Source organism: Plutella xylostella, chromosome 7 (genome assembly GCF_932276165.1).
Source record: "Plutella xylostella chromosome 7, ilPluXylo3.1, whole genome shotgun sequence".
In the NCBI taxonomy this organism is placed as follows: Eukaryota; Metazoa; Arthropoda; class Insecta; order Lepidoptera; family Plutellidae; genus Plutella; species Plutella xylostella.
The window spans coordinates 9,940,130-9,957,074 of NC_063987.1; the positions used below are offsets into that span (position 1 = coordinate 9,940,130).

Consider the following 16,945-nt stretch of genomic DNA (forward strand, 5'->3'; position numbering starts at 1 on the left):
AATACAGACTGCATTTTTTCTACGTATATTTCCCTAGTATTTTTCCCGCAGTAGGTCAGCGGGTGGTCGGTACTAGTGGGCTATTCGCTCTGCCACTGCAGAGTGCAGATTAAAACTGTTCCGATATCAAGTGCCGAGATATTGAAAGCTTCCGACAGAGCTTTCCTGTAAAATATCGGTTTCAGTTTTCGATTGCTTGACGTGATTATTTGTGAACCTATGTAAGTTTTCTTTTGGGTAAACATAGATAAAATATTATTATTTTATATTTTATATCCATAAACCAGTTTGTTCATATTTTTTATATCTCAGCTAGTGTCCGACTGTACATTCGGTGAACTGCGTGGTCAGCAGCGATATCAATTAATCGGGGCTAATATTTATACAAAAACTCCGCTGTGTTAACATCGAGCAAACAAATTAACTCGCTTACCGATCGGCAGAACACTAGGTACTTACCTGGAAAAAGAAAAATAGAGGATAAAACAAAGCAAGGGGAAAACAAATGCAATTAAGAAAAAAAACCAACAAAGAGCATAAAGTACATGCAAGGTACATGCACGCTGACTCACCCACTGAGCCGGCACGGCACAAAGAAGGGTGAATATTTTCTTTGCAAATTAGTGAGCTATAAAAATGATTCATGATAAGCGGTCCGCGTCCGCTATTCACCGGCGGCGTGTGCCGGCGCGGGACTGATGCGACTGATACAGGCGTTTAAAAATAAATAATGTGACCGCAGCATGCGTGAAACTAACTGAAATGTTATGAAAGCAGGCAGGCTCATTTTTTACTGGGAAAGGGTAAACAAATTATATAGCGATACGTACGATACTTTTGTGTTATATACAAGTTATACATATATAGTAATAGGCTATGGCGTCATTCAGAAAGATCCTGAAACTACCACTAAGAAAACATACCTACAATGGCCTCCACCACCACTCTTTTTGTACTTCACCTCACCCTTGGTACTTCTGCACATTGCTCGCCTACGGATACTTTTACACTTATATTATACCTACATAGTTTTGTTTAATCCACTGTTTAGAGATTACGTTTTACATTAAGGGTTAACCATAAAGCCAACGTATAATTTTCTATTCGGTAAACTAATCATAGTGTTATGAAAGGTGTCAGCCACAGAGTAGCACTGCCTGTATAGTGCGGCGGGGTCACTCTATCATGAAGAAAAACTAAGTTTCGGATCGCTGGTACGCGAGCCACGACTCTTATCTCGCTGTATAGTATACATTGACCGACAGCTCTCGTTCGTTCGTATTTCGAGAGTAGAGTAACCCTCTGGGGGCACAGAGGGGAGTTGTTGTTAGTGGAATGATCACGGCGGTGGTAGTGACCAGGCTCGCAGCGACTGGTGGAGGGTCGACAACGTAATCATCGGTGATAACATTTATTCGCGGAAATAGATTCAATTTATTTTGGAAACGATTGGGTCTTGTTAGTTCTTGATTAAATCTGTAAAGATACTACAGTACTTTTATGCCTGTATCTAAATTAACCATTTCATCCTTTGTCGTGAAATTATTAGTCAATAAATGTTCCCAAGGTAAAGCTATATTTTAATCACATATGGGGTGCCATTTTCAATCACTCAATTTATACACGACATAATCATTATACCTCTACATTTATAACGCACAAGCTAAACAATAATGTGGTGTATTGAGATTATGTCATGGACCCATGTTCCCTTTTCCTTCCCGTGACCGTGAGGCTCCCAGCAGGGAGCACCACCACTAGTGACGTCATCACTTACTTATGAACTCCTAGTCCATTTGTTTCGGGTGTAGGTAGGTAACTAATAGCAGGGGGTGCGATTGAAAGAAGGCTTGTAATTAAACCTGGGTGAGTATTTCTGATTACTTAACTACGTATATGACTGTTATGTATTACTTATGTGTATGTATAAGATTTATATTATTTATAAGTTATTAGTGTCTCAGTATAGAAAATAGGTAATCTTCTCTCCTCTCAGCCTACCAATCACTTTCACGACATCACCAAAGGTTAACTGGTAGAGAATACATCTAGCATTATGTAATTTAGCCTTTGAACTTATCGTTTTCAGGTGCAATAAAGAATTTATAATAACTTAATTAGTATATGATAATAAGAACCGAGTTATGTGTTATAAGTAAGTTCAAAATGTAATTAGCAGATGGGTAGATTTTTTGTTGCTTTTGGGAATTCTCTGTAGGATCGATGTCAGCAGAAATTACTTTATAATATTATTTTATCACCTCCAGTTTGCACGAACTTGGGCTAAAAGCTCTCAAGATCGCTGAGGTAAATGTCAGCATTTCATATTTCTGTCCGGAACATGGAAACACACTTGACCACTTACAGTTAGAGGCACTCTGTATTTGCGTAGGATAAAAGTTCTTATCTAAAGGACTTGTGTACTTATATCAAATATTTTTCTTTTAACATAATATCATTTTAGGCAAAATAATATGTACAAATCTACGCTACATACCTACATAACTGGACGGTATTACCATAATTTCTTGCACGCTTAAAGTATGTTGTACTATATTATCTGCCCTTAGACTCGGCGTATGGAGGTGGGACCTCAATAAGTGTTAATAATGTGTTCACCTGGCAACACCCTGTCCCTATTACTTTCCGCGCCAGCGACAATAAAAGGAATCCCTGTACGACCCAAAAATAAAATATTGTCATTGGAAGCGAACTGTGTATTGAATATGTCCACCACGGCTTTGTGCACACATTCTTTACAAGTCACCACCAACATCACCGAAATATGAACCACCAGCGAAATTAGAACCCTGTTCGTATTAAAATACGAGTTTTAATTTCAGGTGCTGTAAGTGAAACCGATGAAGGTACGGTGAAAGGCTAAACTTTATATTCACAAACCTAGAGTACATTTTCCGCTGTGGGTAATAACGGTGCATGTGTTTGGAATTCTTGGCTCCCCTCCATTGCAATTTGAAGGCTCTTAGACATAAGCCACGACATTTTTCAATATACTCCAGAAATGCCGACATTTCCCTGCGCCGGTGTCGCCACCTACACCTGCACCTACACAACCTGCGGTATGTTAGCAAGGGCGATATTCGCGGGAGTGGGAAATAAAATTTCATAAAATGTCTAGACTAATATTTTATAATAAAACTTGGACTTTATCTAATGTTGGCTTACTGAGCACGTTGATATCGACAAAGATGCTAAGCTAAGCTTGGAGGTTTAGCCATCAAATGACTCGACCTGTAATTATTGTGTACTAGCTGTGCCCGCGAGCTTTGCTTCGCCTCAAAAAGTTTTCCCGTGGGAATTCCGGGATAAAAAGTAGCCTATGCTCTTTCCCAGGGTCTAAACCATATGTATACCAAATTTCATTCAAATATGTTCAGTAGTTTTGAAGTGAAAGAGTAACAGACAGACAGACAGACAGACAGAAAGACAGACAGACACAGTTACTTTCGCATTTATAATATTAGTTAGGATTTGAACAAATTGCAATTGGGAGCAAGAAGACGATTACTTTTCGATTTCGTTTGTTCACAGTATGAAATGTCTGCAACGTACCAGGCTGTGGAAGGTACACTACAGGCAGACGGACCATGTACCTCCTTGTAGTTGGATGAATCCACTGACATTCAATATTTAGCATTTGGACGGTTTTACGAGCGGGCGCAGCGGAGTGTGAATGCCAAAATGGGTACTTTACTTTGTTCTTTAGGAATCCTTTAAAGTACTAAAACTATTAGCTTTTACTGGATTAGGAGAATATATTAAAATTTGAACTATACAAGATAGGTACATCTTGAAGGAATATAACTGTCCGTCTAATAAAACAGCCTAGAGAAGTAGAGAAGGCCCTCATTTCCACGTGATCATTACTTTTCATGTTCTATAAAAAAAGGTCAAAAGAAATGGAACGGAAGAGCGGCGAGATCACACGATAGGACGCGGAGCTAATGCGAGGATCGCGGGTCCTCACGAGCTCACGTCTTCATAACTTCTATGTTATTGACTCACTCTATTTAAATGTACCTACTTTCCAGCAGCCTACAGCTTACGAATACCAAAAAAAAACACTGAATCGCAGAAAGTCAAAGCCCGAAATAACAGCCCCCTGTTGAAAGTGAATCGGAATTATTAGTTCCCCAACGTGTGGGACGTAATGGGTGCAGATTGCAGACTGCTTTCATAAGCATTCTCGAATATTCGCCACCCGAGGGGAGGCCCGGGCGTGGCGGAATCAAAGCGACTGCCCGAGGTGAATAAGCCGGTGCAACCCTGCAAACAGGGACAGGGGAGGCAATCGTGTTGTGATTGCAGTTTTTATTCAAATCAAACGAATCTTATTTTACACTACTTACTTAACAAGTTAAAATGAAATTATCTTTGTCAATTTAAGTATGCAAATAAAACTATAAGGGTTCCTAGTAGACTACGGAACCCTAAAAACGAACAGTAACTTTTAAACTTGCACATAAGTGCATAATTTGAATGTAAAGGCAGTGGCGCTGACTTTGAATTTTAGCTCCAAGCACGTTCACCTTTATCAATACATTTTCATGATTATCAAAATGACTATACCTCCTGAAACAAAATGAAGAGTGATCTTCCTCGGCACAAGATCGTAATCATCCCACCCCCCCTCACGCGTGACGTCACGGCTCGTGCTACTTGCTCGCATTGTGCAGTTTCTGGGTCGCTCCTGCAGCCACGAGGCAGATGCACCACTTTTTAAGCTTAGAGTTTTTACTCTACTTTGATTTAAGTAAATAATTTGATTTTACTGTCATAGAAATGGGTAAATTTGGCGTATGATGAGACGTCTCCGTTTTGATAACTATGATGATGGTGGTAGTTATCAGTACGATTTATTATATATTATCAGAATGGACTACGAACTGAAATAAACCAATCTTTATTCTTACTTCAATATTGCAGAAGGTGTCTTTAAAGTAATTTAGTGCTTTTCTCATTGGAACTTGCTTTTCTTATTGGAACTTTTTCAATGCCAGTTTAGTATTTTGATCTAGTTTCCAGTGAGCAGTCTGCCACCGCGCTGTGTCGCGAACAGCAAAAGAAATCGTCGGCATTGTTTGCGTAATATTTCCTCTCCGAACTGTCCGTGAAGTGGGGCGTCGGCCGCGGGGGCGGGGGCGGGGGGCGGGGTGTGAGCACTATTAGGACGACAGAAGTTCTATAAGCCACCTATTTTTTTCTCCATTTAAAAATGTGTGTGTTATGGCCATGGCTGAATTAAAAAGAAAAGTATGTACAAATACAGATGTCACCGTAAGGTTCCTTGAGATAAGATACTGGTTGATGCTATAAAAGTACCAAAGTGGACCATAGAATGTCTGTAATAGATAGACCTAGACTACTTATAGATTTTCAGGTGGCGTAATATCAGGTTCCCACAAGCTATTATATGTACTTATAAAAGAACTTGGATAAGTATCCTATAGTTCGGTTCATGATGACACCTCGAGTCCGAGTGCGTGCGAGTGACATATTGCTGTGGTGGAGTGCGCGGATCACATTTATATTCACTGTGCACACCGCCGCTATGTAAATTGAGAGTTTATTCTATCTTTAGCCGTAAAAACCCGGAAGATCCTCCTAAATTCGCCATTCGTAGTTCTGCTATGATAGATTTGGTTAAATTCTAGTCAGATATGTGTATGTGTGATGAAGTTAGGTTGTCAATCAGAGCGTTAAGGAAACAGCTGTGTTTGAGTTATACCTGATGGATAATCTGAAATGAGGCCAACCGACCGAGAACTAAAGTTGCCGAAAGGAATCTGGGGCAAATAATAACTCACAAGTAGAGTAAAGTACAAAGACAAGCTGTAGGTAGGTACATGGTACATTCTGTAGGCTGTAGGTAGGTAGGTACACTCAGTAGGCTCTGTAAGTTTCAGGACAACAGTAGTCTTTGACTTCGGCGCGCGGCTGCGGGGAACACAAAGCATTCCGAACACATTCTCGCAGTGACACCGTGTAGACTCTACGAAACTCGACAACTATGTGTGGACGTGAACTGATATGTAAGTATGTGTCTGAGGTAACAAGAGAGGAAAAGTTTTCTGGAGTTTTGGAAGTGAAACACACGTCCGCTTGGTGGTGCTATGAGTGTAACATTAAACACTTGATCTAGGTTCTCTAGATCTACTTCGGGTACAAAAGAAATTGCTCTCAGAGTAATGTAAATTTTCTAATACAGTAACATACCTCTTACCTGCCAAAAGCCGGATATACCCCCGGACAACCCCGACATTTTTCTCACACAAAAACAAAAGTATACCATTAAATTAATTCATATAACACGCCTATTTAAGTAACAAGAAAACTTGCGGCAAAGACTTTTCTACAGTGCGCGGCTCAGGCGGTACACAAGTTCTGAAATTGAATGCGCGAGTTACAGCCACTTCCCGCCGACTCGCTGAAACTTCAGGAAATAAGTGGCGAGCGGCCGCCAACCTTCACCAACCAAATATACATGTGAGAAGTTCGCTATCACTCTTATTGGAATCTTGTTGGGAAAGAAAGATTGCTTTTGGAATAAGTTTGTATGCGGCAAAATGTTTTAAAGAAAAATATAATAAGAGCTTAGTAAGTCCACATCTTAAAGGAAAGTATTGATTTTGTGGTCAATACGTAGAGGCATCTAGGTAAGTATACCTAACAGAGTAATCAAAGCAATGCATTATCAATATCCCGATCGACTGAACCCTAAGGCCATAAATAACGATCCCCTAACACTAACATGTCCGAATGCTCTGCGCCGCAGCAGTCGCCTTCACCGGCCGTGCGCCGCGCCCGCGAGCCAGCCAGGGTGCTTATACGCACTGGGAACGCTAAAGAATAACTACGACAGTGGCCGTGTGCCACTGGCAAGAGTGATTTGTGAGGTGCGTTTTATATGCGTAGTTTCAGAGGCAATGGCCATTCCGTATTGTTTGGTTGACGGTTGGTTTTTAATAGCAAAAATATGGACATAGTGTTTTAGTAGATGCAGAATTGAAAATTGTAGCAAAGTGACGGGTTTAGCATTGCCATAATTGCAGTAAATGAACTAAATGTAACTCCACGAAGCCTCCGCGCAGCTGCAGTGCGGCTCCAACTCTACAGTCTTAATCTACCGATATAATGCTCATCGAGTTATCCATAGTTTGGGTCATTGTTTGAAATGTCCAATCAACTCCAATCACTTGATTTCCAAGAGTGATTCTGCGAAAAGTAATTACATCAATGACAATAGACGGTTGTTTCACTGTGATGGCTGCTTTGTTGTCTTCTGCGAGGTCAGAGTGACCTCTGTAATTTTCCGATAGTATTTACTAGGAGTATCTAGGAGTAGTTTCGACGGGCGGCCGGGTGGGGCAGAGTCACCGGGCGGCTGATTTGTGAGGCAGCGGCGGCGTTTTATGGGCGGCTCCGAGAGGGTTCGCTTTTATGCCCCGGGTTCGAGCCCCGGCCGGAATGCGTTTTTAAACTTTTTGTGCACATTTGTTCTACACCGTGACGCCGGGAGTTGGTGACTTTCCAAATTGTTTTTGTGTTTGTTTTGTAGCCGTAGCGTTTCGAATGCAATTTGCCTGTTGGTGTAACATTGTTGCTACCGTGTTTATACAATATTAAATTGAATATACATAAAACATGTTAGTACAACTTACATTAGGTATCCAAATAATTGTTTCCTGGCCAAGCACAAATCAATCGATACTCATTTCCAATGTTCAGTTGAAGGCGATGTAAGTTCAAAAAGTTTTCTGCTCGAGAGGAGTTGGTAACGAGGCGAGGGGCCGTCGCGAGGAAATTCATTTAGAGGCTGAGTTCACCTGCAGGCTCGTGCTTTACTTTGTTTAAGTGGGTACTTAGCGCGAAGTATCCAAAATGTTAATAAATTAATGTGACAAGTCTTATTCACTGTACTCGCGTGAATAGAGGTAATAATGGTAGAAGTATTAAAGTATCAATAAGTCGATCCAAGTGTACTATGTAGTACATAACAATGTTAACAATGTTATTAACATAAGATTGCTTTTAAGAAACAGTTAGATTTCTACAGAAAACAAATAATCTTTATAAGTTATTTTACTACTAGTTGCTAAGTTCCCGGGTTCGTTTCCTCGTGAGTCGACGCCAGTTTAATCACTTGACTGTCGGCTCACTGTACACTTTGTCTATTAGATAACATCGCGCAGTGCAAGCGAGAATTTATGTGTTTTAAATTGGCTTTCGTTAAAAATGTTTTTCTTGTACACTTGTGTAAATACAGTAAGTAGCTACTCTTTTGTGGGAAAAATAGTTTTGTCCAGTAATTTTCTCTGCATAGCAATGATGCAGACTATTGATTCGACACCCACCATTACGTATGATTCTCTTCTTAATTTGGTTTTCACGTAAACTTACCTGCACGGCCTACATCTTCAGTAGACGACACTCACGATGATCCAACCGCTAAAATCGTTGCGGCTCATCAGTTGTGTGACCCACCACCGTGTCCCTAAGTGATACTCTCACGACCAATTAAAAAGTTCCATTGTCATGGAACGGCAATGGCAAGCGGAACTTTTTCATTGCTCGTGAGTGTAACTATAATAGCGGACGTCCACAGGTGAAGCTATTGTGTTAGTGAATGAAACTAGCTGTTAGTACTCAAACCATTTATTAATCCACACTCTAGTGCTACAGTTATTCGTGTTACAGTTTAGTAGACAATACAACACCGCGTTAGGTACCCCCACCGTCCCGACAGCACCATCGGCTTGCTTCAATGCAGACTGTTTTGTGAACCATTCCTCATGGACCAGTGCTCATGATTTCTAGTTCTCGTAGTCGATACCTCATGGTAGAGAGAGACCTCTTTAGAGTTCTCGTAGTCCATAGAAATAGTCTCGTATTTGACAAACCAGTCTGTATTCAAGTGCCGCGGCCGCGCAATCCCCGCGCACACTCACCGGACGCCGCGCTGTCGACGGAGCTCTTCCTGGACTCTCCTTCTGACGACCTCCGCTCGTCTGAAGACTTCCGCAGCGAGGTCACCCGCACCTCCGGGTCTGAAGACTTGCGCCCTTCAGACAGGAAGCGCGCCCAGTCGGTCTTTAATTGGTCGACTTGGTCCACGAGCTCGGAGCTCATTGGCTGCCCCTGGGACGCGCACTCCGCCTCCATTTTGTTGTAGTGCTCGAAGATGTCCTTCATCTCTTGCTCTTGCTCTTTGATTTCCTCCTGTAATGTTAGACGGTTATTAGTGACTTCTTCTAACCGTGCCGTAGAGAAATTGTAGAGTTAGACTATAGTTTTGCCATCGTAGTGAAAGGATTGGCCAGTTAGATATTGGTGTCTGAATAGGGAGGGTATGAAGACGGTTCTATCTATGATTATACGATAGATTCATGCACATGAAACCTGAGTTCCTTCCCAATACCATTTGTGTCACTACACTTGGCTGCACGGTGTTTGAACTTGTGTGTGTAGGTAGTAGATAGGTGTCTGTGTACTTGTGTGTACCTGCGTGACCGGCTTCCCCCTGCCTCACAGCAGCCATTTGTTTGTCTGTGTATGTACCTAGCTGTGTGGTGTGTGTGTGTGTGTACCTGCGTGGGCGGCTGAGGGCGGGCGCGCAGCAGCCAGGTGTCGGCGCGCAGCACGCGGCGCTGCAGGGCGGCCAGCGCCGACAGCCGCGCCGACACCGCCGCGCGCCGCGCTGACACTAGCGACGCCGCCTGGGGAGAGAGGTCACGTTAGTACATACATAGACTCAAAAGTATATTGTATCTACAGGATCTAATAATCCCCAACCGTTGGGGTAGACGAGTTCGCGAGTGAAGACCTCGAACAGGCACAGAACAGCGTGGGACGCCCTCCTGCCCACTAGACTGACGACCTTAGGCGGGTAGTCGGTAGTGGTTGGTTGAGGATGGCCGAGCACCGAGTGTTGTGGCACTCCTTAGGAGAGGCCTATGTCCAGCAGTGGATTATTATTGGCTGATGATGATGATGTTTATAGGGGTGAACCTTTATTAAGTCATCGCAAAATGGCGCCTATCTGCCAGAGATGTTGATGATGCTGTGCTGAGTTGCTATCGATACGCTTGATATCCACCTATCGTGTTCATTGGTGCACATAATTATATAGCATAGCACTGGTGGAAACTAATTTCTTTCAAATCATAACAGGCACCTTACAATTTTATTGCATCAAAACATGTCAGTTGCCGCTGACTTGCAAGGCGTATGGCTGAGAGCAGACTACTTGCATACACACGACGCGCTGAACCAATGCCTAATTAATAACTTGCTTTCAGTTTCAACGCCATCAACTGAGATATGTACCAACGAGTATTAGCTTTGTAGACTATAACTATGTGCCAGCTACTTAATGAAATTCCTGGAAGGTACATTTGCAGAGCTGTCTAGTTAGCACAGCACAAACATCTCCTGAGAGAACAGAATTATAATACTGAGATCAACGGCCTCCTGCCAACCGAACATTGCACTCCGCACTCCCTCGCTAGTAGAAGCGTAGTTGACATCTCACTACCACCGCAGACACAACACTATGGGCCTTGTTGTCTTTAGTTCTTGCACAATACTGAATACCCCTCGCCGGCCGTTCACTATCACCTGCCCCTCACGCTTCTTTACACGTGGTTTTTATATCCCTGCTGTACAGTCTAAATTCGCTTGCGACAAGGTCACGGTGGGGGTCGCAGTGCAGTGAACAGCGGTGACCTTGAGGGGGGTGCTTTACGCGCGCGCGAACACATTTGTTGAAATTGGCATTTTGGCGAAGCGGGACGTCGGAATTTATTACCATACCTTCATAAATTTAAGTACTTTCATCATCATTGGTTTTCCTGTAGCTTCTCAAGACATAACTAAGATACGAGAGAATAAGTTTTTAGAATAGATCCAGGAATATCCACACCCTCTTAAAAGTAGAAAGTAAACTCTTTAAGTTAGAAGTTGGTTTGTAGTTTCCATTGTAAGCACTCGGTCCCCCGCCCACTTGTGTAAACCCTCGCGTTAGTTCAGCGAAGTATCATCAGGTTCGAGTGCTATCAGCACTGCGGCAGACGCACTTGTGTCCGCCTGTACCTAGTTATACAGATGCCGGTACAAATGCGATGCTCTGGAGCGATTGTGTTACAAATTAGTTCGTCTATTAGTTGTCGACTGTTAGGGCTCTTACCGACTGCAGTTATAGGGTGAAGGTGAATGTTCAGGTAGTATTAAGTATTAGTATTAATATACTTTTTATACAAATTGAAGGTTTTAATTAAGAGTATGTTTTTTTGTAGGTATTAAGGCTGTTGTATCTGTTTATAAAATGCCTTTTATGTGCGGTTTGCAGCCCATCAATGGAATATCTTTATTAGTTATTCGGCCATGGTCATTTCAACTCTTAATCAACTAACAAATATCTCGATATTTTTCAGTGCAATTACATGTTACTAAACGTTACCACAGCATTTAGTTAAACACAGTTAGTTAATCCACAACCCTGTACAAACAGACAGACAGGTGCAGGAGGGGGCACCACCGTGACTCCACGCGGCCCCACAGCGGCGGGGCAAGTAAGATTCCATCGTTGCAGACTGCACCGCACATACACTATGCCTTGAGGTCCTATATGACAAGCTACTATGGAGTTTAAATGCAGTACAGTAAGGTCCCTCAGGTCAGAAGATTCTGATGTGAAATAAGGTATAGTGTATTGCATATCGGTGGCGGGATGCGTGGCCTCCGCGTGATAAGGATTGCGGTTGGATAAAGCAACTGTTTATTGATTAGGATTGGTTAGTTCAATTTACAACTCATTTTGTTAATTACATAAACGCATGTAGAAACCTCACGAATGTTGAAATACATCGTGTGACAAATGCAATAAAAACGGTGGAAAATAACTCATAAGATATATCCAGAACTACAGTTCAACTGCTGCTGTCTGTAATCCTGTGTATGATCATGTTGACATAATCTCCGTGACACACGTCACGAGTGGCGCGGCACATGTCACAATATACTGCATGTCGCATCATGCATGTTATTACGAGCGCAGTGACAGCGGGCGACAGGCAGTGATACTCGCCATCGACGTGACATGTTGTGACTTTCCATTTCACAGAACTGCTTCACGGATACAGATCTATCTTCATTTAGATTCGAAAATTAACTAACATCCAAAAGCGGTGGTGTTTAAAACGGTACTAGACAGCGTTAATCATGTGTTAAGTTTTGATGGCAAGGGCAATCTGTAAAGGAACTACAAATTCTTATTGGAACTACTTATATGAAGTTTCAATAAGACTTCTAGGGCCAATTGCAGAAACATATTAAATCTAGATTTAGTGTTAAGTCTCGATTTAAGAAACGTCAGTCCATATAAAATTTTACACTAAATCGAGATTTAACACTAAATCTAGATTAAATATGTTGGTGCAAGTGGGGCCTAGTGGTTTCTCATTTAGAACATTTTACATCACTCAAACTATTGACTTTTTGAAGTTTTCAGTTTGATAATAATATGATGTGGTAATCAAAGAGTAAAGCCTCACACTATAGCTCGACAACTTCGTGCGCGACCCTCCTTGCGGGGTGACAGACGCGGAGGGGACGAGGTACCCAAGACGATAGCGGGTAGCGGGTGAGGTAGCGGGGAAGGACAACGCGTGCACTGCACGTCATTATTGCGGCAGTCTCGGCCGAGCAGGCGAGGCGGCCACATGTGTTGTAAAATCTGTCATAATCTGAGTTCGACGCACATGAGACCACTGATCCTGAGACCATTAGTCTTAGGATGAGTGTTGAGGCCAGAACTGCTACAATCCTTGGAATATTTACCTTTTGAATTTTAATAATCATATTATTATTATCTATGATTCGTCAATAAAATAACGTCAAAAACCACAAATCGTATATTTTCGCAAATAGATTGAATCGCATTATAAAACTATGTCGGAGTTCAAGAAGATTTTGAGTTTACCTTGCTTTATATTAGGTTTACTAAATTCATTCAATTAATCGAAACGTCAAATTGTCACTTGAAATGTTGGCAGTTTGGGTGAAATCTGTGGACGGTCCATATTAAAAAATAAAAAGGTAAGGGGGGTAGTCGGTTGAGCAGGGACGGACTGTCATTCTGATTTCAATTATTGAACGGGTCGATTGTGCACCTTCCGCAGTGATCACCACGTTTCGCTATCAAAGTTAATCCAACTGTATCAAGTGCATCCTCGTGTATTTTGTAAGATCGGTAATTCCGAATAAATCGAGTGTACTACCTATCTATGCCTTTATTTCTGGAGTATGATGATGAATGGCGATACCAACGACCTAGCAGATCGAATCATGGACCAACCACTGCTAGCTCGTGCCCACTCCCCGACAAGTATATAATCTTCGGGGGTTTTCTGTAGAACCGTGTGCCGAATCTTGGTTTGGCCGAGGTTTGGTAGAATGCAAAATCTGCTTACTCCCGAGTTACTGGTAGTTTACTCGTGAGTAAAAAGTTACTCGAGCTTGGTCGAATACACCCCAAATAATGAAACTAGTTTTATGAACCTTTTTATTGATCAACATAGTTTACTCTTACATTACGTCACAAATAGTGACACGTTATCGCGAGATTTATCCGGGCACACTTTTCTCCGTGTGTACTCGTCTTCTAAAATGTCGTGCTACCTCGCCCCCGCCACTTCTTTCACCCCGCAAGGAGGGTCGCGCACGAAGTTGTCAATATGATAATGTAGAATACATAATGTAAATGAAATGAATGACGCCGTTAGCATCGTATGTCTGACACCGCCACACAGCTCCGCTTCTAATGAGTAATGTCGTATGTTGGCGCAATCACCTCGTACTTAACTGTACCGCGGGGAACGACTGCAGACTTGTAGAGGTATTACTTTTCTTATTACCGGACCTATTCATATTTACATATACACGAGTCTAAAGATCCTGAGACGAAAAGTCTTGAGGGAACTTTAAATATATCGTCTGCTTTTAAAATTACACGTGCATGGGGAACAACTTGTCGAAAACAATAAGCAAAGTAACGTATCTGTCGCGACGAGAGCCGTGATGGCGGAAGCTGCTGAGACGACCCCTCCTAGCCCTAGATAGCACCCCCTCATCACATATGAGTATCGGTAGAGCCTCTGGGGACATGCTACAGCAACGATCAGTTACATCTGCCTCGACAATAACGATACCTATTCGTAATTGACTGATGACTGCTAGAAATTAACCAACAATTGTGAGAAAACTTTGTTTACTTTTTGTATTCCTTTCTCATAAGGTAGTTTCTGTATATCTCTATACATTTGCACTGTATTCAGGTAAGCAAGTGCCTAGTTAGCTACCAGCGCCGCACAATGGGTAGTCCCCAGGGCAGTGCCTATTGTAGCCTCCGCAAGTTCCTCCATTAACTAGTTCCTAGTTGGGCGCCAACAGCGAGCGACTACTTAACTCGTGTAAACGCGATTAAACTTTGCTAAACACCGACTTACAGATAGAGAAAGGTCTACTTGAAATAAGTCCTGGTAATGTGATCATCCCTCTAGCACAAGTTTAATCTACTCTGTCACTGCATGTTTGTAGTTACTTTACTAGGTATATTTGTCTAGATAGTGGACTAAGAAGAAACCTAAAAACAAATTTACATATTTTTTATAAGTTTACCTTAAGTTTACGTAAGTAAATAACCCAAGTTTCCTAATTCTTTGATCTAAATAAAGTTACACTGAGTTTAAGTTGTTAATAGAGGGGAAATGACATCTACAATTTAATTTAGAAACAGAATGCCGGAGTTGGCCTGAAGCGACATCTGGTAACGATTACACGGAAATAGAGCTACGGGAGGTCTCTGGTCATTTGACGAAGCCGATTACAAAATTTAGCTCATGTATACTTAGAATAAATTTGTAATAGCTGTTTGATTTAGATCTCAAATGGATTTAGGCCTCATAGGGTACACAATTCAGGAGGTAATCATAATTATTATTATATTCCAGCATCAATACCAACATACCTACACTTATATTTATAGCTGCGTGAACGTGGGTACTCGTATAAAAGCTATTATGCACGCCGCAGCGCTCAAACAATGCAGCTCGACCGCATCCGTCGAACTTGGATTAAGATGTCCGACGCGACTAATCTCTAGGATTCAGAATTTCAGATATTGCTATTCATGTTCAATACCTATAGACAGCTATAAAGCTATAGTCACGTCTTGTGGCCTGTGCTTGAGAAATTTAGAAAATATTGGATATTAAATTACTTTGAGCACTGATAAAATCGTAACTTTAATTATGTCATCTTTTATGTAATTTTCTAACTCTTATTGCAGATTGTTGCTAACTCTCGCAAAGCATTACGGAGTTGGTAATTATCAAAATCATAGTCCAACTAGCGTACCACCATATCTTTACTTTTCAGAATACCTCAGTTTGGCAGGGTCCACACATAGCGAATCGGCGCGATGCGAGCTCGCAACACACGTCACGTGTGACTTCACATTGGACTTTAGTGTTCAGTCCCATAACTTTAGTCGAATGGGCGTGCTACATACCTCCTCCAGGTCCCGCTGCAGCGCGGCGTGGTCGCGCGGCAGCTGCTTGTTCTTGCGGAGCACCTCCATGTCCGCCAGCCGAGCCACCAGCTCCTCCGCGCGCGCCTGCGACAAACAACCGAGTTATCATCCTGCGAGCCTAGTACCTATATACGGGGGTCAAGACTCGCACGTCAAAATGTGATAAAAAATCTCCGTCGCTCTGGCACTAGAGGCCGCGCGATGCAAATATTTTGTCACGTCTTGATGTACGCGTCTTGCGCCACGTGCTGTTCAAACTCAAAGTAGTCAATTCTTGATGACACGATTGTATTATACTATAGCTCACTGCATAAAACAAAAACATTTTTCAATGCATTTGCAACCTCGAAAGACAGGGCCCACCGAGACAAAAAGTTGTATTTCCATTAAAATTTAACAAAGCAATAGCAACTAAACGAGGCAAGTTCCCGCCATCTTCTTCATTACATCTCAAGCGGGTCCTGAGGCGCTCACAACATCCGCAAACATTCCTCGCATTTAAACCGTTTTCCTACAACATTTCATCCGAATAATCAAAGTGTAGCCGTTCAATCGAAACACAGCCTTGCAACTTGGGCAATACATTTAGTATTAGTTTGTCGGGCGACAAATCATTCAGCAGATCATTTAGCAGTAGTCAACACGGCGTGTTTGTTCCGCGCCGACATCCGTCAATGAGCTCAGGACTAGGGGAAAACGGCTTCTAATATCACCTTCAAACTATACGCCTTAACTCTTGTAACGACGGGAGAGGGTAGTTTTTGCGTTGACAGGGGTAGTGTATTTGCATTTCCCCGAGTCGGTGTATTCTGTGAGTTAAATCATAAATAATGTGTCGTTATCTGGAGACGCAGGGCGCTGGTTGGTACCGCGGACCAAGCTGGTTATAGGTTTTGCCGGCTGTACGTAGTTGTTGGTCTGTCTTTAAACGCAGGCAGTGCATTGCCCTAGCTGACACTACACTCGTCGGTATTATAGAGCTAATAGGTAGGGTTATAGACTTATAGTAGCCTGCCATATAATAATAATAAACTGAATAAAAATATCCAAAACGGCCTTTTGAAATAACCATATTTTCTTTAGTAAGTATTTTTGGGCTTCTCTACTTCGCTTAGGTATCCAACTTACACCAAACACTAAATGGCTGGATTGACTGGGTTGTACTGATTGTGAAGGCCCATAACAATTGGGAATCAAACTACCCCGGAGTTCCCATAATTGGGTGCGCGGGGTGCTGTCGCGACCGCGGCATGCGGGGGCGGTGCGCGGGGCGCGGGGCGGAGGGTGAAGCCGTCTGTATAGTTTCACCATCTCAATTCCCAGGCTTATTTCAGG

At 42.3% G+C, this 16,945-nt stretch overlaps 1 protein-coding gene across 1 annotated transcript in view; it reads right to left on the reverse strand.

Annotated features, from left to right (window-relative positions):
• Nucleotides 1-16,945, reverse strand: part of LOC105383499 (dystrophin) — a 401,823-nt gene that overhangs the window by 371,423 nt on the left and 13,455 nt on the right. Inside the window, exons 7-9 of the mRNA XM_048622310.1 lie at nt 15,590-15,694; nt 9,609-9,737; nt 8,970-9,240 (exon numbers count right to left, since the gene is read on the reverse strand). Of these exons, the coding sequence (XP_048478267.1) occupies nt 8,970-9,240; nt 9,609-9,737; nt 15,590-15,694 (505 nt within the window). The remainder of the gene's footprint in view (nt 1-8,969; nt 9,241-9,608; nt 9,738-15,589; nt 15,695-16,945) is intronic.